Source organism: Salmo salar, chromosome ssa01, assembly GCF_905237065.1.
Source record: "Salmo salar chromosome ssa01, Ssal_v3.1, whole genome shotgun sequence".
NCBI classification, from domain to species: Eukaryota; Metazoa; Chordata; class Actinopteri; order Salmoniformes; family Salmonidae; genus Salmo; species Salmo salar.
In genome coordinates, this window is record NC_059442.1 from 153,793,357 (window position 1) to 153,808,677 (window position 15,321).

At 42.3% G+C, this 15,321-nt stretch overlaps 1 protein-coding gene across 27 annotated transcripts in view; it reads left to right on the forward strand.

Moving 5' to 3' along the window:
- LOC106568736 (formin-binding protein 1) overlaps positions 1-15,321 on the forward strand; it is a 115,123-nt gene that overhangs the window by 88,290 nt on the left and 11,512 nt on the right. For 8 of the 27 annotated variants that reach the window (XM_045692406.1, XM_045692371.1, XM_045692381.1 and 5 more), the window contains exons 8-13: positions 285-431; positions 3,870-4,073; positions 5,854-6,042; positions 10,517-10,525; positions 11,248-11,262; positions 11,557-11,592. In XM_045692406.1, coding sequence (XP_045548362.1) covers positions 285-431; positions 3,870-4,073; positions 5,854-6,042; positions 10,517-10,525; positions 11,248-11,262; positions 11,557-11,592 — 600 coding nt within the window. The remainder of the gene's footprint in view (positions 1-284; positions 432-3,869; positions 4,074-5,853; positions 6,043-10,516; positions 10,526-11,247; positions 11,263-11,556; positions 11,593-15,321) is intronic. The other 19 variants (XM_045692436.1, XM_045692439.1, XM_014139475.2 and 16 more) reach the window with 12 other exon arrangements.

Below are 15,321 nucleotides of genomic sequence, written 5' to 3' on the forward strand. Positions count from 1 at the left end.
GCTGTTGGATTGCCGGCTCTGATGTTATCCCCGGCCTCTCTACACCCGGTGATATTGATGGAGTTGGCTTGCTGGCCAGTGGTGTCAGAGCCAGTTTGAAAAGCAACCTCCTGACTATGGTGTCTTTGAATCAATTATAGACATCTTCATAGATTTACAGTACCTTACATACTAGGCAGCAGTATAGTGTGGTACGACCACAGAGCTACTGTCTTATAGTATGTAATAGCATGCTGGTGTTACAGCATTGTAATAAGGATCTGTGTGTGTTTGTGTGTATGTAGAAACTCCAGGAGATGGAGGAGAGGCGGATCGAGAGGGTAGGTGTGTCCATGAAGACATACGCAGAGGTGGACCGTGAGGTGCTGCCTATCGTAGGGAAATGTCTAGACGGAATGACCAAGGCTGCTGAGTCCATCGAACCAAAGACTGTGAGTACGCACGCACACACGTGCAAGATTGTGTGTACAGTCTTCTTCCAGGTTAGAACCATGTGGGTACTATGTGTTGTTGATGGTATTCCTGCCTCACCAGAGTCCAGGCTCTTGGCATTACAAAATTCAGAGATACTGAGGTATTTGCCTCACCCATCCACCTCAAATGCTCATCTGTTAAATCATAACAAGACCTGGGATTAAAACGGGTGAGAATGCTTTCTTTGGAGCCTTCTCACTCACTCAGCCGCCTGACTCAGCCAATCATCTCTGGGCTAATTTAAGCCCTGTCCCTTGACAGTCCCACAGTTAATGGTTTCAGAGAGAGAGCTGGGAAAACAGCAGGGTAACAGGAGCAATAATGAGAGAATGAGTGGCGAGAAAGAGAGGCCTATGGGGAGAGAGAGAGGGAGGGGTACAGATATGGAGAAAGAAAGCTTGCTTTGAGAGCTGATGAATTTCACTCACAACCCTCTCTCTCTCTCCCTCTCCCTCTCCCAGTCCCCCTCCCCTACATATTTACAGTGCATTCGGAAAGAATTCAGACCCCTTGACTTTTTCCACACTTTGTTACATTACAGCCTTATTCTAAAATGTATTAAATCATTTTTTCCCCTCATCAATCTACACATAATCACCCATAATGACAAAGCAAAAACAGGTTTTTAGAATTAGTTGTAAATTCATAAAAAAGAAAGAACCGAAATATTACATTTACATAAGTATTCAGACCCTTTACTCAGTACTTTGTTGAAGCACCTTTGGCAACGATTACAGCCTCGAGTCTTCTTGGGTACGACGCTACAAGCTTGGCACACCTGTATTTGGGGAGTTTCTCCCATTCTTCTCTGCAGATCCTCTCAAGGAGGTTGGATGGGGAGTGTCGCTGCACAGCTATTTACAGGTCTCCAGAGATGTTAGATTGGGTTCAAGTCTGGGCTCTGGCTGGGCCACTCAAAAGACATTCAGAGACTTGCGTCAAAGCCACTCGTTGTCTTGGCTGTGTGCTTAGGGTTGTTCAGTTGGAAGGTGAACCTTCGCCCCAGTCTGAGGTCCTGAGTGCTCCGGAGCAGGTTTTCATCAAGGATCTCTCTGTACTTTGCTCCGTTCATCTTTCCCTCAATCCTGACTAGTCTCCCAGTCCCTGCCATTGAAAAACATCCCCACAGCATCATGCTGCCACCACCATGCTTCACCATAATGGCAGGTTTCCTCCAGACGTGACGCCTGGCTTTCAGGCCAAAGAGTTCAATCTTGGTTTCATCAGACCAGAGAATCTTGTTTCTAATGGTCTGAGTCCTTTAGGCACCTTTTGGTAAACTCCAAGCAGGCTGCCGTGCCTTTTACTGAGGAGTGGTTTGCGTCTGGCCACTCTACCATAAAGGCCTGATTGGTGGAGTGCTGCAGAGATGGTTGTCCTTCTGGAAGGTTCTCCCATCTCTACAGAGGATGCAAAAAATTCTAAAAAACAGTTTTTGCTTTGTCATTATGGGGTATTGTGTGTAGATTGATGAGGGGATTTTATAAAAATCCATTTTAGAATAAGGTTGTAACGTAACAAAATGTGGAAAATGGGAAGGGGTCTGAATACTTTCCGAATGCAATGTATTGGGACAGTGAAGCTAAAACTTTTAATTTGGCTCTATATTCCAGGATTTTGGATTTGAGATCAAATGTTTCATATGAGGTGTCACCTTTTTATTTTAGGGTATTTTCATAAATATCTGATTTACCATTTAGAAATCAAGCATTTGAAGGTCAAATTCACTTTTGTGTATTAAAGTAGTAGTAGTAGTATTTGTTCCCATATTCCTAACACGCAATGACTACATCAAGCATGTAACTCTACAAACTTGTTGGATGCATTTGCAGGTATTTTTTTGTGTTTCAGATTGTTTTGCCCAATAGATATTAATGGTAAATAATGTATTGTGTCATTTTGGAGTCACCGAGAGGTGGGGCAAGTACTTGATTGAGCAGAGTAGCGTGATGCTGCCACTACCGTTGTTTGACCGATATGGTACCAGTTTGGACCAGTACACTCTTTGAAAAAAAGGTGCTATCTAGAACCAAAAAGGCTGTCCCAATAGGAGAACCGTTTGAAGAACCCTTTTTGGTTCCAGGTAGAACCGTTTCCGCAGAGTGTTCTACATGGAACCCAAAATAGTTCTACCTGGTACCGAAAAGGGTTCTACCTAAAACCAAAAAGAGTTCTCCTATGGGGACAGCCGCAGAACCCCTTTGGAAACCTTTTTTCTAAGAGTGGCTGGTCCTAACTCAACACAATACTACACAGATATAGCAAAATAAGAATATAATATGTTTCTGTACACTTCTATATTAATGTGGATGCTACCATGATTACAGATAATCATGAATTAATTGTGAATAATGAGGTAAACATTTCCAGAGGCACAAAGATCATACCCCTCAGACATGCTAACCTCTCACCATTACCAGTAACAAGAGGTTAGCATGTCTTGTTGGGTATGATATTTATGCATCTGGAACTTTCTCACTCATCATTATTCATTATTCATTCATGAATAACCTCAAATAAGAGGTAACATTCTGTACTGTCGCCTCATATTAAACATTTAATCTCAAATAAAAAAGGCTGGAGTATAGTGCCAAATTAAAAGTTTTCGCTTGTGTGAGTGTTGCGTGAAGTGTCACACTACATTGTGGAAGGAGGGAGCAGCTAGTCTGGATCTGGCCACTTCACTGTCTGCACACACAAGGTTAACTATCAGTTCCCCACTTCACCAGAAAACATACACACGCTTTACAGTATTCATACACACACACACACACACACGAGTCATTTATATGTGACTCATTGAGTCAAAAAAAACATCGGATTTTTCAAGCATTCAATCCAGTATGCCAAGATGGCGGACACTATCTTAGTGCTAGCTATAGAAAATCATCAGCCTAATATATTGAGATGTCTCATGTTGGCTGCATGCCTGGTTTGACAAAGCCTATCCCTAGGGTGTCCCTAAGGGAAGGAGGGGAGATTACTAAGTTAAGGCCTGTGCTGTTCTTTTAAAAAGAGTAGGAATAATAGATTCACATGGAATGGCTCCCTTCCATATCCTCTCTACACAGAAACCTATGGCTCTATCTCTACCGCCAGCAGCAGTCAGGCAGATGACCTCTTACCTCTTCCCTCTGGCCTTATCAGTATAAAGATAGAGATACCGATACAGACCCTGTAACTCTGTAGTGAACAATGAGCGGTGTCCTAATTGTCACTTTGTATTTCTGGACTTTTACATTTAACCTGCTTTTTAGGAATTCCTGGAATAGAAATAGAGTTTTCTGGTCATATTCAAATGTTATTATGAAACTGTTGACTGCCATAAGAGATAGGAGAGACCTAACAGATCCATCTCTCACTCTACCATCTCTCCCCCTACCCCACCCCACCAGGACTCTAAGCAGGTAGTGGAGTCGTACAAGTCTGGGTTTGAGCCCCCAGGGGACGTAGAGTTTGAGGACTACGGGCCGGGACAGACCATAAAGAGGACTGTCTCTGAGACCAGCCTGTCCAACTCACGAGGAGAGGCCAAGGAACGTCCCGGCGGGGGCAAGAGCAAGGGCAAACTGTGGCCTTTCATTAAGAACAAGAACAAGGTAACATACACTCCCACATACTCAAAGGTACTGTTTATAGCGATACCTCACAGGGTAAAGTGTATAATTTGTGGAGTGGTTGTGACATCACTTCATTCTCCCTGTACAAGAATGGCCAATGTTTTTTGGCCACACTGTTGGCTATAACGAGGCTTAAATAATGTAACTTCAGGGGACATTGTTGTAGGTTACACTGTCAAATGTGACTTTAATGCCCTATTTTGGTTATTGTTATAGTTCTGTTCAGTTCGTTTTAATTTATCGTTGTAATTGCAATAATTCTGTCGTTACAGTACGTTAGTAGTATTGTCAGTGTGGTTGTTATTATTTGCCATCATTTTCCTGGTTACTCACTGGTCATCATCGTCACCATCATTGTCGTTGAGCCACCAACTCTCAACTTAACCACAACCCACTAATGCATCCATAACTGAGTCCCACCACCCCCTCCTTTCTCTCTCTCTCTCTCTCTCTCTCTCTCTCTCTCTGGTGATACACTAAAATGACAGATTAACTCACTCCTCTTCCCTCTGACTGTATGTCCTGTATCCTAATAACAGTCTCACTCCCTGATCGTGCTCTTACAATGGTGGTCTGTCTGGAATGGCCTTCTCACAGCCCCTTGCTTCTGTGTGGCTCAGCTGTCTAACATGGGGCCATTTGGGATGAGGTTTTAAGGTTGAGGTGGCACCATGATAGAGCAGAGCACTAGGGTGTGTGTGCAGGGGTGTCCTTCACTAGCTCCGTCTCCCTGAGGTTTGATCCCGAGAGAGGGAACCCCATGATGTGTGTGTTGTTTGTTTGGTGTTCATCCTGTTCATAATGTGTGTGTGTTCAAACTCAAGAGCATAAGGGACAGCTGATGACATAGTATTTGTCCTCACCTTTTGAGACGAGGCCATGCAAGTACTGTTCCCTGAGAGTGTGAGGAGAACAGAATGTCCTGGAAGGAGAGGAGACACACTCACGTACACACAGCATGGTGAAAACGTGAGACATTTGTAACAGAGCATAGCAGAGATGGGAGATCCTAGTCCATGTTGTATCCCTTTCTATAAACAGAATTCCTCTCTGAATCAAAAAAAATCCTATTGCAAACCATTTATGTACCTTTCATTTACTCCTTTGGTTTTAAAAAGATGGGTATCCTAAGCTCTTGTGTGCATGTTCACTCACTGAGTAATGTAAGCAATCTGTCAGTACAAATTGCAGATCTCTCTCTAGCTCCCAAATGGCTGGTAGCTCATTAATTGAGCATTAAAGGGTTTGGGCAGAGAGAGTTAGGTTTCTGTGATGATGACCTGAAATTCAGCTGCTGTCGCATCTCAGAGGATGTGGAGAATTTCTAGTCCAACCGCTCGCATGTGATGAGGTTTCCAGAAAATTGATATTACAAAATGGAAGCTTGCATGTGCTTCTCTGTGAAACTGTCTGCTTAAATGTGTTGCAGCAGCACCTAGCTCTAACACTATTAACGCTTCTCACTCACTCTGGTTACGTTACGACCTTCGACCTTTGTTTTACTTTGTTTGTTTGACAAGATTATACTACATTACTACATAACAGCTGGGTATGACACTGGGGTTGTTTGTGTTTGACATCTCTCTTGGTTATCTGTTTCCGTTGGGTTTTTCTCTTACCTGTTTTTAACATTATTTGGGCCCTTATGTATTTATCTCGTTTTGTGTTCCTCCCTCCTTCCTTTTTTGTCCTCTCATTTTGATTCTGCACCTTTTCCTCCTCCTCCTCCTCCTTGGTCACGGCTCCCTCTTAATGGTAGCTTATGTCCCTGTTAACGTCCCCGCACCAGCCCCCCCCCGGCCCCCCAGCCTCCAGCCCCCCCTCACCCTGTGCTGTTCCCAACGACCCCCAGTCTCCCAAGCAGAACAAGGAGCCCCTCTCCAACCGCTTCAACGAGTTCATGGCCTCCAAACCCAAAATGACCTGCCTCCGGAGCCTGAGGCGAGGGGTAAGTGTGTGTGTGTCGTGCTGTGGATGTGGTCATCTGTGTGTGAGAGAGAGTGTGGAGAGTGTGTGTGTTGCGTGTGTGCTCGCCTGTCCCCGGGCTCTGTAGCGCCGCTGTATGGCGGAGGTTCATCAGGTGGTGTTGACATTAGGCCTATATTCTTCTGTTATTAATCACTAATTGGCTATATATTATGTGTATTACATCATCATTTTCATGTTATCTCTGGAACATTGGGGAATCATCTCAACCAAAAATTAATAAAAACTGTACTGGGCCAAATCTATCTTGGACATCTGTCTATCCTCCAGCCTCCTCCATTCAGCGTTCTGCCTGTATCAGTCTCTGTGTACCGCTCTCTCTAGCATGCTTCCATAGTTCTGCTCTACCAGAACCACACAGTCTGTGTCAGTCTCTCTCCAGACATAAACTCAAACTCTCCACTTTGAACTCTAAAACTTCTTCACACACAATGACCGTGTCGTCTGAGCTCCCTCCTCATGACAGACATGAGTAGGTGTCCTGCTATATTGTAGCTCTCCTTGAAGTGTTGCCATGATGATGCAATGAAGGAAATCGCAAGTAATACATTGCTGGAAGTAGTAATGGGGAGAGTATAAGCAACTGGAAGAAGTTTTGTTCTTTAGTCAAGAATGACTTCCTCCTAAACAGCCTATCTGGGTCGAACTGAAAATCAATAACAGTATAATGTATAACGATTATGCATAAAGTCAAAAGTCAGAGTATTTTGAATATGATGTTGCGCTGTATGCTGATTGCGTCACTGAGTCTGTCGGGCCAGGCCCCGGCTTTTAGAAGTGCTATTTTAGAAGCAAGCCCCTGAGGTTCAACACACCCTCTTTATCTGCAGACAGACACGCTGCAGCTATCTGGTGTCACGCTGAGTTTCTATTCCTAAACCATGATCCCTGTCCAGGTCAGGCCACGCCCACGGCGCCCCACAAGGCTCCTCTTGACCTCAGGAACGGGCTAGGCTGCTCACGTGTTCTTTCCGGCCTCTACGAATAAAGTTTGTTTATGTTCCTATCTTTTGAAGGGCAACAGAAGGAATGGACCAGAGCCATACATTTCTCATATCTCGGCCCACAACGTATGACGTCTATAAGATCAGAGGATAAATAGTAGTAATAGTAAAACAATGTTCTCTCTGGGACCTTATCAAGGAGGAAATAATTGAAGGTCAGGAGAATGAGGAAATGGGGCGAATCTAGCAGGAAGTGAACGTCTTCAATAGAGGAAGTGGAGTAACAGTCATATTCTAAACGTGCAGGCCAGGGTAGTGGTTTTAATCTGAAGCATTGTTTTCTGTCAATGTTGCACATTTAAGTTAGTCCCTTACTTTATTCCTTTTATGTAGTACTGTATTGCGGGGAAGGGAGAATAAGAAAGTTCTGGTTTTTGTTTTGGTCGGTCAGGGTGACGTATTGAGCACCAGATTACCTATTTTTTAAGATTCATATCGCTATATCTGAATCTCTCAATCATCTTCAACCCTTTTCATATTCCATATTGATTTAGTATTTCTGTTTTTTTTGTCTGTATATTAACATTGTTAAGAATACGTTTACACTTTATTTTTGTGTTAAACTTTATTTTCAACCTTTTTTAAGAACAGTAGAGAAGTCAATTCAAAACAAGAGCTCCTTGAGAGATAAGGACACAGCTGGCACTTAAACCGATTAGCCCAAAACTGACCCTTACCTTAACCACATTTTTATGAATTCTGAAATGAAATATCGGTTTGGGCGTCAGGTGTGTCCTTATAGTCTTTTCTGCTCTGCCCAAGCTGGCACGGGCGGACATATTGCTTTAACGCCTGCTCAGGTGGACAGCACCCCAGTTTAATAGTAATCCAAAATACCTCTTAAAGAAGTATTCCATCTCTGGGTCAGGCTGGTCTAGTTATTAGTATGTATCGTAGTACAGCACTATACTGTACAGGAGCTGTTAATGAGTGAAAATATTCACATTATCAATTTAATAAAGCTCAGTACTAAGCAGAATATTAGTTATGAAATAAAAGTTTATTTCCCTTGATACAGTATCTTTGAGAGGACCAATGTCAGTTTTTGAGCATATTATAACTTTTTTTCATTGACTCGGTTATATAAAATGTGATATGAGTGTGTATTTTAATATCATGCTAGTTGTGTCTGTAGGTGGGGTTCTGGGTTCAGTCTCTGGCTGAGGGCTGCACAGCAGAGGGATGTTTCACCCAGCATGCCCCAGTGGGAGGGCCTGTTATTCCTCAGCCTTCTGGGGCCCGGCCCTCTGATCCAACTCCAGATACACACAGAGAGAGAGATGGAGGGAGTGAGAGAGAGTGTATGTGTGAGAGAGTGAGGATAACTGATGACAGCGTCATGAGAGTTAGTTAGTGTGTGTGTGTGTGAAAGACAGAAAGAAAGAGAGGGAGAGAGATGAATGATGTAAGCCTTTGAATGAGTGAGCGTGTGTGTGTGGGGGGGGAGTAGTAAACCCATTAGCTTCATTAGTAGCCCTGTGCTAATTGATGAAGCTGTTTTCTCTTTCATAACCACGGCAGCAGCCTCCTACTCGCCCTCGCTTGCTCTGTTATCACAAAGACTGGAGGACTCTGGGCATACCCACTTACGCTTTCGAGGCTAGTCAACATGTCGTAAGTGCGTATGTTGGCCGACTGTGTGTTCGTTTGCGTTAGGAAATATATGTGTGTGTCTGGGCCATGTGCGGCACAGACAGTAGTCTCATTTAATGATGATAACATTGACAGTATATATACACACACATTTATACACATTTACAGTCACACAAAAACATAGAAATAATAATACATTTTCCAGTTATCTGTTTCTTTAGTCATTTCCAGTAGTTTTGTTTCCTTCTAAATGAGGCTAGTGTCTGTGACTGCGTCAGGCTATTTCACATGGCCCTGCTGCCCTGTCATAAGACCACACTAGTCAAATGATCAGAACAAAAGAGGACCTCATTTCCTGTCTCACATCTCAGCTTGAGGCACTATTTGTCACAACAGCAGAATTGCCTTGGACTTTCTGCTGCTGCAGTGCACATTTGTTAGTGGTTAATTCTCAAAGTGTCACAAGCACTACATTTAAACTAAGGAAGTAGGATTGGAGCATGGTGGATGATGGTCACCCCAACGTTTGCTCCTATATCTTATTTTTGGGGGTGCACAACATTGGGTTTGTGGTGCTCGTTACACTTTCAGGAACTTTAGTCTACCCAGCTCTTCTTTCAGTGTGCTGGCACCATTGCACCATAGCCTGTATGTATATAGACCATGTATGAATATGTACCTGTATATACACCTGTCTGTCTGGGATGTCTGCTAAGTCAGGATTTGACTCAATATACCCCGCAGGAATTTCACTATTTCCCTGAAGGAAATAACAAACACGAGAACCATTTGAAGTGTAGAGAAGTGTACAGAGAGGGAGAAATAGGCTGATCCCGGGCCATTCCAGGTGGATGACTTGATTACAGGACTGAAGTGAGTATAACCCTGCCTCATCCTGGCTCCTGAGTGCAGCCTGTGAGCTGTTAACTGGATTACAAGTCATTCACTGTAGCTATAGCAGCCCAGTGCGTGTTAAAGTATCTCTCTTTTATGTCGTATAAACTACGTCCTCATAATAAGTCATTACAATGATTCAGGCTGGAGTGACCCACTGTGTTAAAGTATCTCTTCTCTCTAGAACTATGGAGCTCTAATGATCTTTAATAGTGACATCACTACATGTGCAATTAAACCAAAGCAATTAACATAAACCTCTTTTCCAGCTGAAATTATTTTTCCAGTTCTCTTTTCTATCTATAATTCGCCTTAATTGTCCTTTAATTAAACAGTTATCAATCATAAGGCACGGTTTCTTTGCAAGACCCCTCCTCCTCAATTAACCATTGAAGAAAGGTGAATGCACCATTTTGTAAGTCGCTCTGGATAAGAGCGTCTGCTAAATGACTTAAATGTAAATGTAAGAAGGTGAACGAAAGTCATTATGGTTATAGTTTTATTGAACTCATTGATACAGAAGGTTACTACTGTAGGTCCCGGTATAACTTTGAATCTAGGAGCAACTTCTCCCTAGCCTGAGTGCCAGTCTGTTTATGCTCTTTTGCCAACTCAGATTGGCACAAACAGACTTAGGCTAACCTCTCCTAGGAGTGAATGTCCAGTCACTGAAACATACACACTGCCTCTGAACATGTGAACTGTCATCATGCTTAGCCGTGACACATGCTGCTATCACCCCCTGCTGTTACAATGCTGTCATTGTGGGGGCAGAAATGAGGGATGCAGGAAGGGAAGAGGAGAGGGTTGTGGAATCATCCTCTAATCTGACCTCCTGTTTCCCTGCAATGAGTGTGGGTGTCTCTGCTCATCTCTCTCCCTCTCTCTCTTCTCTCCATCTCTCCTTCTCTCAATTTGCTCGCTCTCATTTGCCATCCTGTGCAGTCTAGACTTGTGAGTTGGCTTACTTATCACCTCAATTCATTCAAAACGCTTTTCTTATTTTTTTCATTCATCCCTGAAAGCTGATGTTGAACTTGGCCAAATTAGAAAACAGTTAACCAGAGCCATACGTTATAGTAACATATGGCTCAGGAAGACATTAGAAGAGACCTGAGAATGACCAGGTATTGTCTTGGCGTGACCTATTGCTGTGGTAAATCAAACATAGTTTTCCATTGTAATCAGAACAAACTGTGGCATACCGGGCATCCGATATTCACGGATATACATAAGCATCCAAACTAACCAGCATCTGCAAAGAACCACAGACCCTTAGCACCTCTCATATCTCATCGGCCATGTTCACAAATGCTCTCATACCTGATGGATCTATGCATTTGCTGTTTGGTTTTGAAAGCGCCGGTAATCTCTTTGGTCAATACCACAGGGACATATTTGGTGTGGGTTTGATGAACAAAGCTCAGCAATATATCATACAAGGCATCCAATACTTCTACATTCCCCTTTCCAGGTTAAAACCCACCTCTTTTCATCATATTGGGAAGTGTGGCTAAGGAGCTGCTTTGTGATCAATATATCCATGTCAACGTACATGTGCATGCTATGCCAGGGGGAAACATGACCAATGCTACATGTTATTCTGCTGTTGTCTGACTTGTCTGTTCTCTTTCTCTCCTCCTGCCGTTTCCCTCTCCCCTCTTCCTCCCATGAAGCTTTCTCTCAAGTTGGTAAGCATGACCGTAACACTGTATGACCGTAACACTGCATGACCGTAACACTGCATGACCGTAGTGGCATGAACCGTATTCTGAGCGTAGCGTGCACGTCCTCCTAGCAACACAAACATGGTTGACAATTCTGTGTGACCGTTGTTTGTGTTCCGTTCCTTTCGTCCGGATTTATTTATTCATTTTGTTGTGACATGACGATGGATTTTACAGACCCTTGTTGTCTCATTTGTTTATTTTGTTGTGTGTCTCGTTTGTTGTGTCTCTCCCACTGTGCCCGTGTGCTCTGTGCAGATCACACTCAATTCCCACGTCCGGAATCTGATTGAGGTGATCAGAATTACTGTAATTGTTTTGTATGTCTGTCTGTCAGAACTGGGTTTCAAGTACTATTTGAAATCTTTTAACTTAAGCCACTTTTCTAATCCTTTCATTGCAACAGACAAGCACAGCTGAAGGATTTTGACATTTTTTCAGATAGTATTTTGAACCTAGTTCTGTCTGTCCGTCTGCTAGTTCCATTCCCTTTGATCTATCACCATAATCATTAGAATTAAAGACAGATGATTCCAATAAATAAATCATAGCTCCTTACAACAGATACATCATGATCATAGCTGATAAAGATAGAGGGTAGATAGAATCAAAGATGTTTAAAGAGATAGATGCAGCTTTTAATGAGTGGTAATTTAGCAGTGCATTCACGATGCAGGGCTCTAAAGATGCTGTTGTTCAGTATTAGCTGCCAGACTCCGAGGTTCTGATGTAGAAATTAATGGCATGAAAAAAGAGCTCGACTAAAACATCCAGATAATCCTGAGCCTTCCAGGAATACCATGTATTTTCCACTGAAATGCAGAACAGATGGGAACAAAGGGAATGGGAGCTTTTGGTCTGTCAGGTAGAAACTAAACTCATCTCCAGGCTCAATTGCTACAGAGAGAGAGCTGGCTGGTGGATGAGATTAGATAGAGATGGGCTTTGAAAAAGGTTTCTATCAGGACTTATGTTCCCTGTAATGTTTTGATGAATTATCTAGAACTCTACATTTCGAGCCCTGTGAAGAATTTGGATTGATCAATTATAATCAACAGCCCTGAAATTATTGTAGATCTCCTTAGTCTATCACAATAACATAATCCATAATAATCATTAGTTAATAACTTTGTGTGTAGTAATAATTATCGAATGGTCAACTATGCATGTCAAACCCTTTGGGTAGAGATGAGAAATGATCAGGATCTGTCAACAGTGATTAAATGTAATCAAGTAGATTTGAATGGACAGTACCAGTCAAATGTTTGGACACACCTACTCATTCCGGGGTTTTTCTTTATTTGTACTATTTTTGAGATTGTAGAATAATAGTGAAGACATCAAAACTATGAAATAACACAGATGGAATCATGTAGTAACAAAAAAAGTGTTAAACAAATCAAAATATATTTTATATTTGAGATTCTTTAAAGTAGTTACCATTTGCCTTGATGACATATTTGCACACTCTTGGCATTCTCTCAACCAGCTTCATGAGGTAGTCCCCTGGAATGCATTTCAATTAACAGGTGTGCCTTCTTAAAAGTGAATTTGTAGAATTTCTTTCCTTCTTAATGGATTTGAGCAAATCAGTTGTGTTGTGACAAGCTAGGGGTGGTATACAGAAGATGGTCTTTTACCAAATAGGTAATAAGTCCATATTATGGCAAGAACAGCTCAAATAAGCAAAGAGAAATGACAGTCCATCATTACTTTAAGACATGAAGGTCTGTCAAACCGGAAAAGTTCAAGAACGTTCAAGAAAGTTTCTTCAAGTGCAGTCGCAAAAACCTTCAAGCACTATGATGAAACTGGCTCTCATGAGGACCACCACAGGAAAGGAAGACCCAGAGTTACCTCTGCTGCAGAGGATAAGTTCATTAGAGTTACCAGCCTCAGAAATTGCAGCCCAAATAAATTCTACACAGAATTCAAGTAACAGGTCAACATCAACATCTCAACATCAACTGTTCAGAGGAGACTGCGTGAATCAGGCCTTCATGGTCGAATTGCTGCACAGCAATCACTACTAAAGCACACCAATAATAAGAAGAGACTTGCTTGGGCCAAGAAACACAAGCAATGGACATTAGACCGGTGTAAATCTGTCCTTTGGTCTGATGAGTCCACATTTTTTATTTTTGGTTTCAACCGCCGTGTCTTTGTGAGACGCAGAGTAGGTGAACGGATGATCTCCGCATGTGTGGTTCCCACCGTGAAGCATGTAGGAGGTGTGATGGTGCTTTGCTGGTGACACTATAGGTGATTTATTTAGAATTCAAGGCACACTTAACCAGCATGGCTACCAGAGCATTCTGCAGCGATACACCATCCAATCTGGTTTGCGCTTAGTGGGACTATCATTTGTTTTTCAACAGGACAATGACCCAACACACCTCCAGGCTGTGTAAGGGTTATTTGACCAAGAAGGAAAGTGATGGAGTGCTGCATCAGATGACCTGGCCTCAACCCAATTGAGATGGTTTGGGATGAGTTAGACTGCAGAGTGAAGGAAAAGCAGCCAACAAGTGCTCAGAATATGTGGGAACTCCTTCAAGACTGTTGGAAAATCATTCCAGGTGAAGCTGGTTGAGAGAATGCCAAGAGTGTGCAAAACTGTCATCAAGGCAAAGGGTGGATACTTTGAAGAATCTGAAATATAAAATACATTTTGATTTGTTTAACACATTTTTGGTTACTTCATGATTCCATATGTGTTATTTCATAGTTTTGATGTCTTCACTATTATACAATCTCAAAAATAGTAAAAATAAAGAAAAAGCCTGGAATGAGTAGGTGTGTCCAAACTTTGACTGGTACTGTATATCTGAGTGTGAACTTTATATTTTACAGGTAAGTTACTGGATAAAAAGAGCACATGTATAGCATATTGTCGTGAGTGGTGTGGAGTATTTCATTTTTACCAACATCTACAGAAATCAATAGCAAGCATGTTGTTCTTTATTCTTGTGATTAACTATTTATATAAATAATACAAGTATTTTTTGGAGCATAATCAAGAGCATGTTGAATGAAACCTGTTTGTTGTATTGCATGTTGTCTGGTTGGTAAGTGTTGCACAGCGGTGCAGCGCTATGGGATAAAGATCCAGAGCATATTGAATAAAACCTGTTTGTTGTGTTGCATGTTGTCCGGTAAGTGTTGCACATCGGTGCAGAGAGATGGGGTAAGGAAGGTCATCGCCATGGTAGCCTAGCCTGCTGCTGCGTTTCTATCGGCTTATGTACCAGTAAACTCCAGTGACCTCTGACCCCTGGCCAGTAGGACGTTGTCCTTTGGTTCTGCTATGTTACCACAGAGTATTGTCTGAGCCTTAACCGATCCAGTCCAAGCTCATGATCACACAAATACCATAATATTACTGCAAGGTAAAATCTTACATCAATAATATATGAACATGTTAGGAATGCCACAGTAAAAAAACCTTCCAGTGGGTTACTCTAAATTGACATGCATTCAACAATTATCCAGTTATTGTATTGTAATACATGCATTTTGTAAAAAAAAACCTGACCAAGTACCACCACCAAGTGCTGTATCTCTGAACTGCAGCATATACAGTAGACAAAAGGCAGGTTGTTAATTTGGAAAGTGGAACAGGCCGAGCACAGAACAGAGAGAATGACTCACCATCATCAGAGATGATCGATATGTATTCTATCCAGGAATCTCCTTCATCAGGAAACATTATACCGTCTGCCCTCAAATGGCCCCACAGTTTCCATTTCAGAAACACTACCTCCTTTTAACAGGAGTCATCTTCTCTCTCGGCAGTTATGAAATGAACACAGAAATGTGATTTGACTGGATATGAAGTGATACAGCTTAATATCTTTTGAGGCTTGGGACTGAATAGATGAAAGGTGGTTGTAGGGCTTACCTTCACACAGATACCCCCCAACCAGAGCTCAGAGGGTTAGTGGTAGACTATAGTGCTGCAGTATCTCCTTCACCAGCTGCCATAACTCTATCAGATACACAACCCTAAATGATGGGGAATTA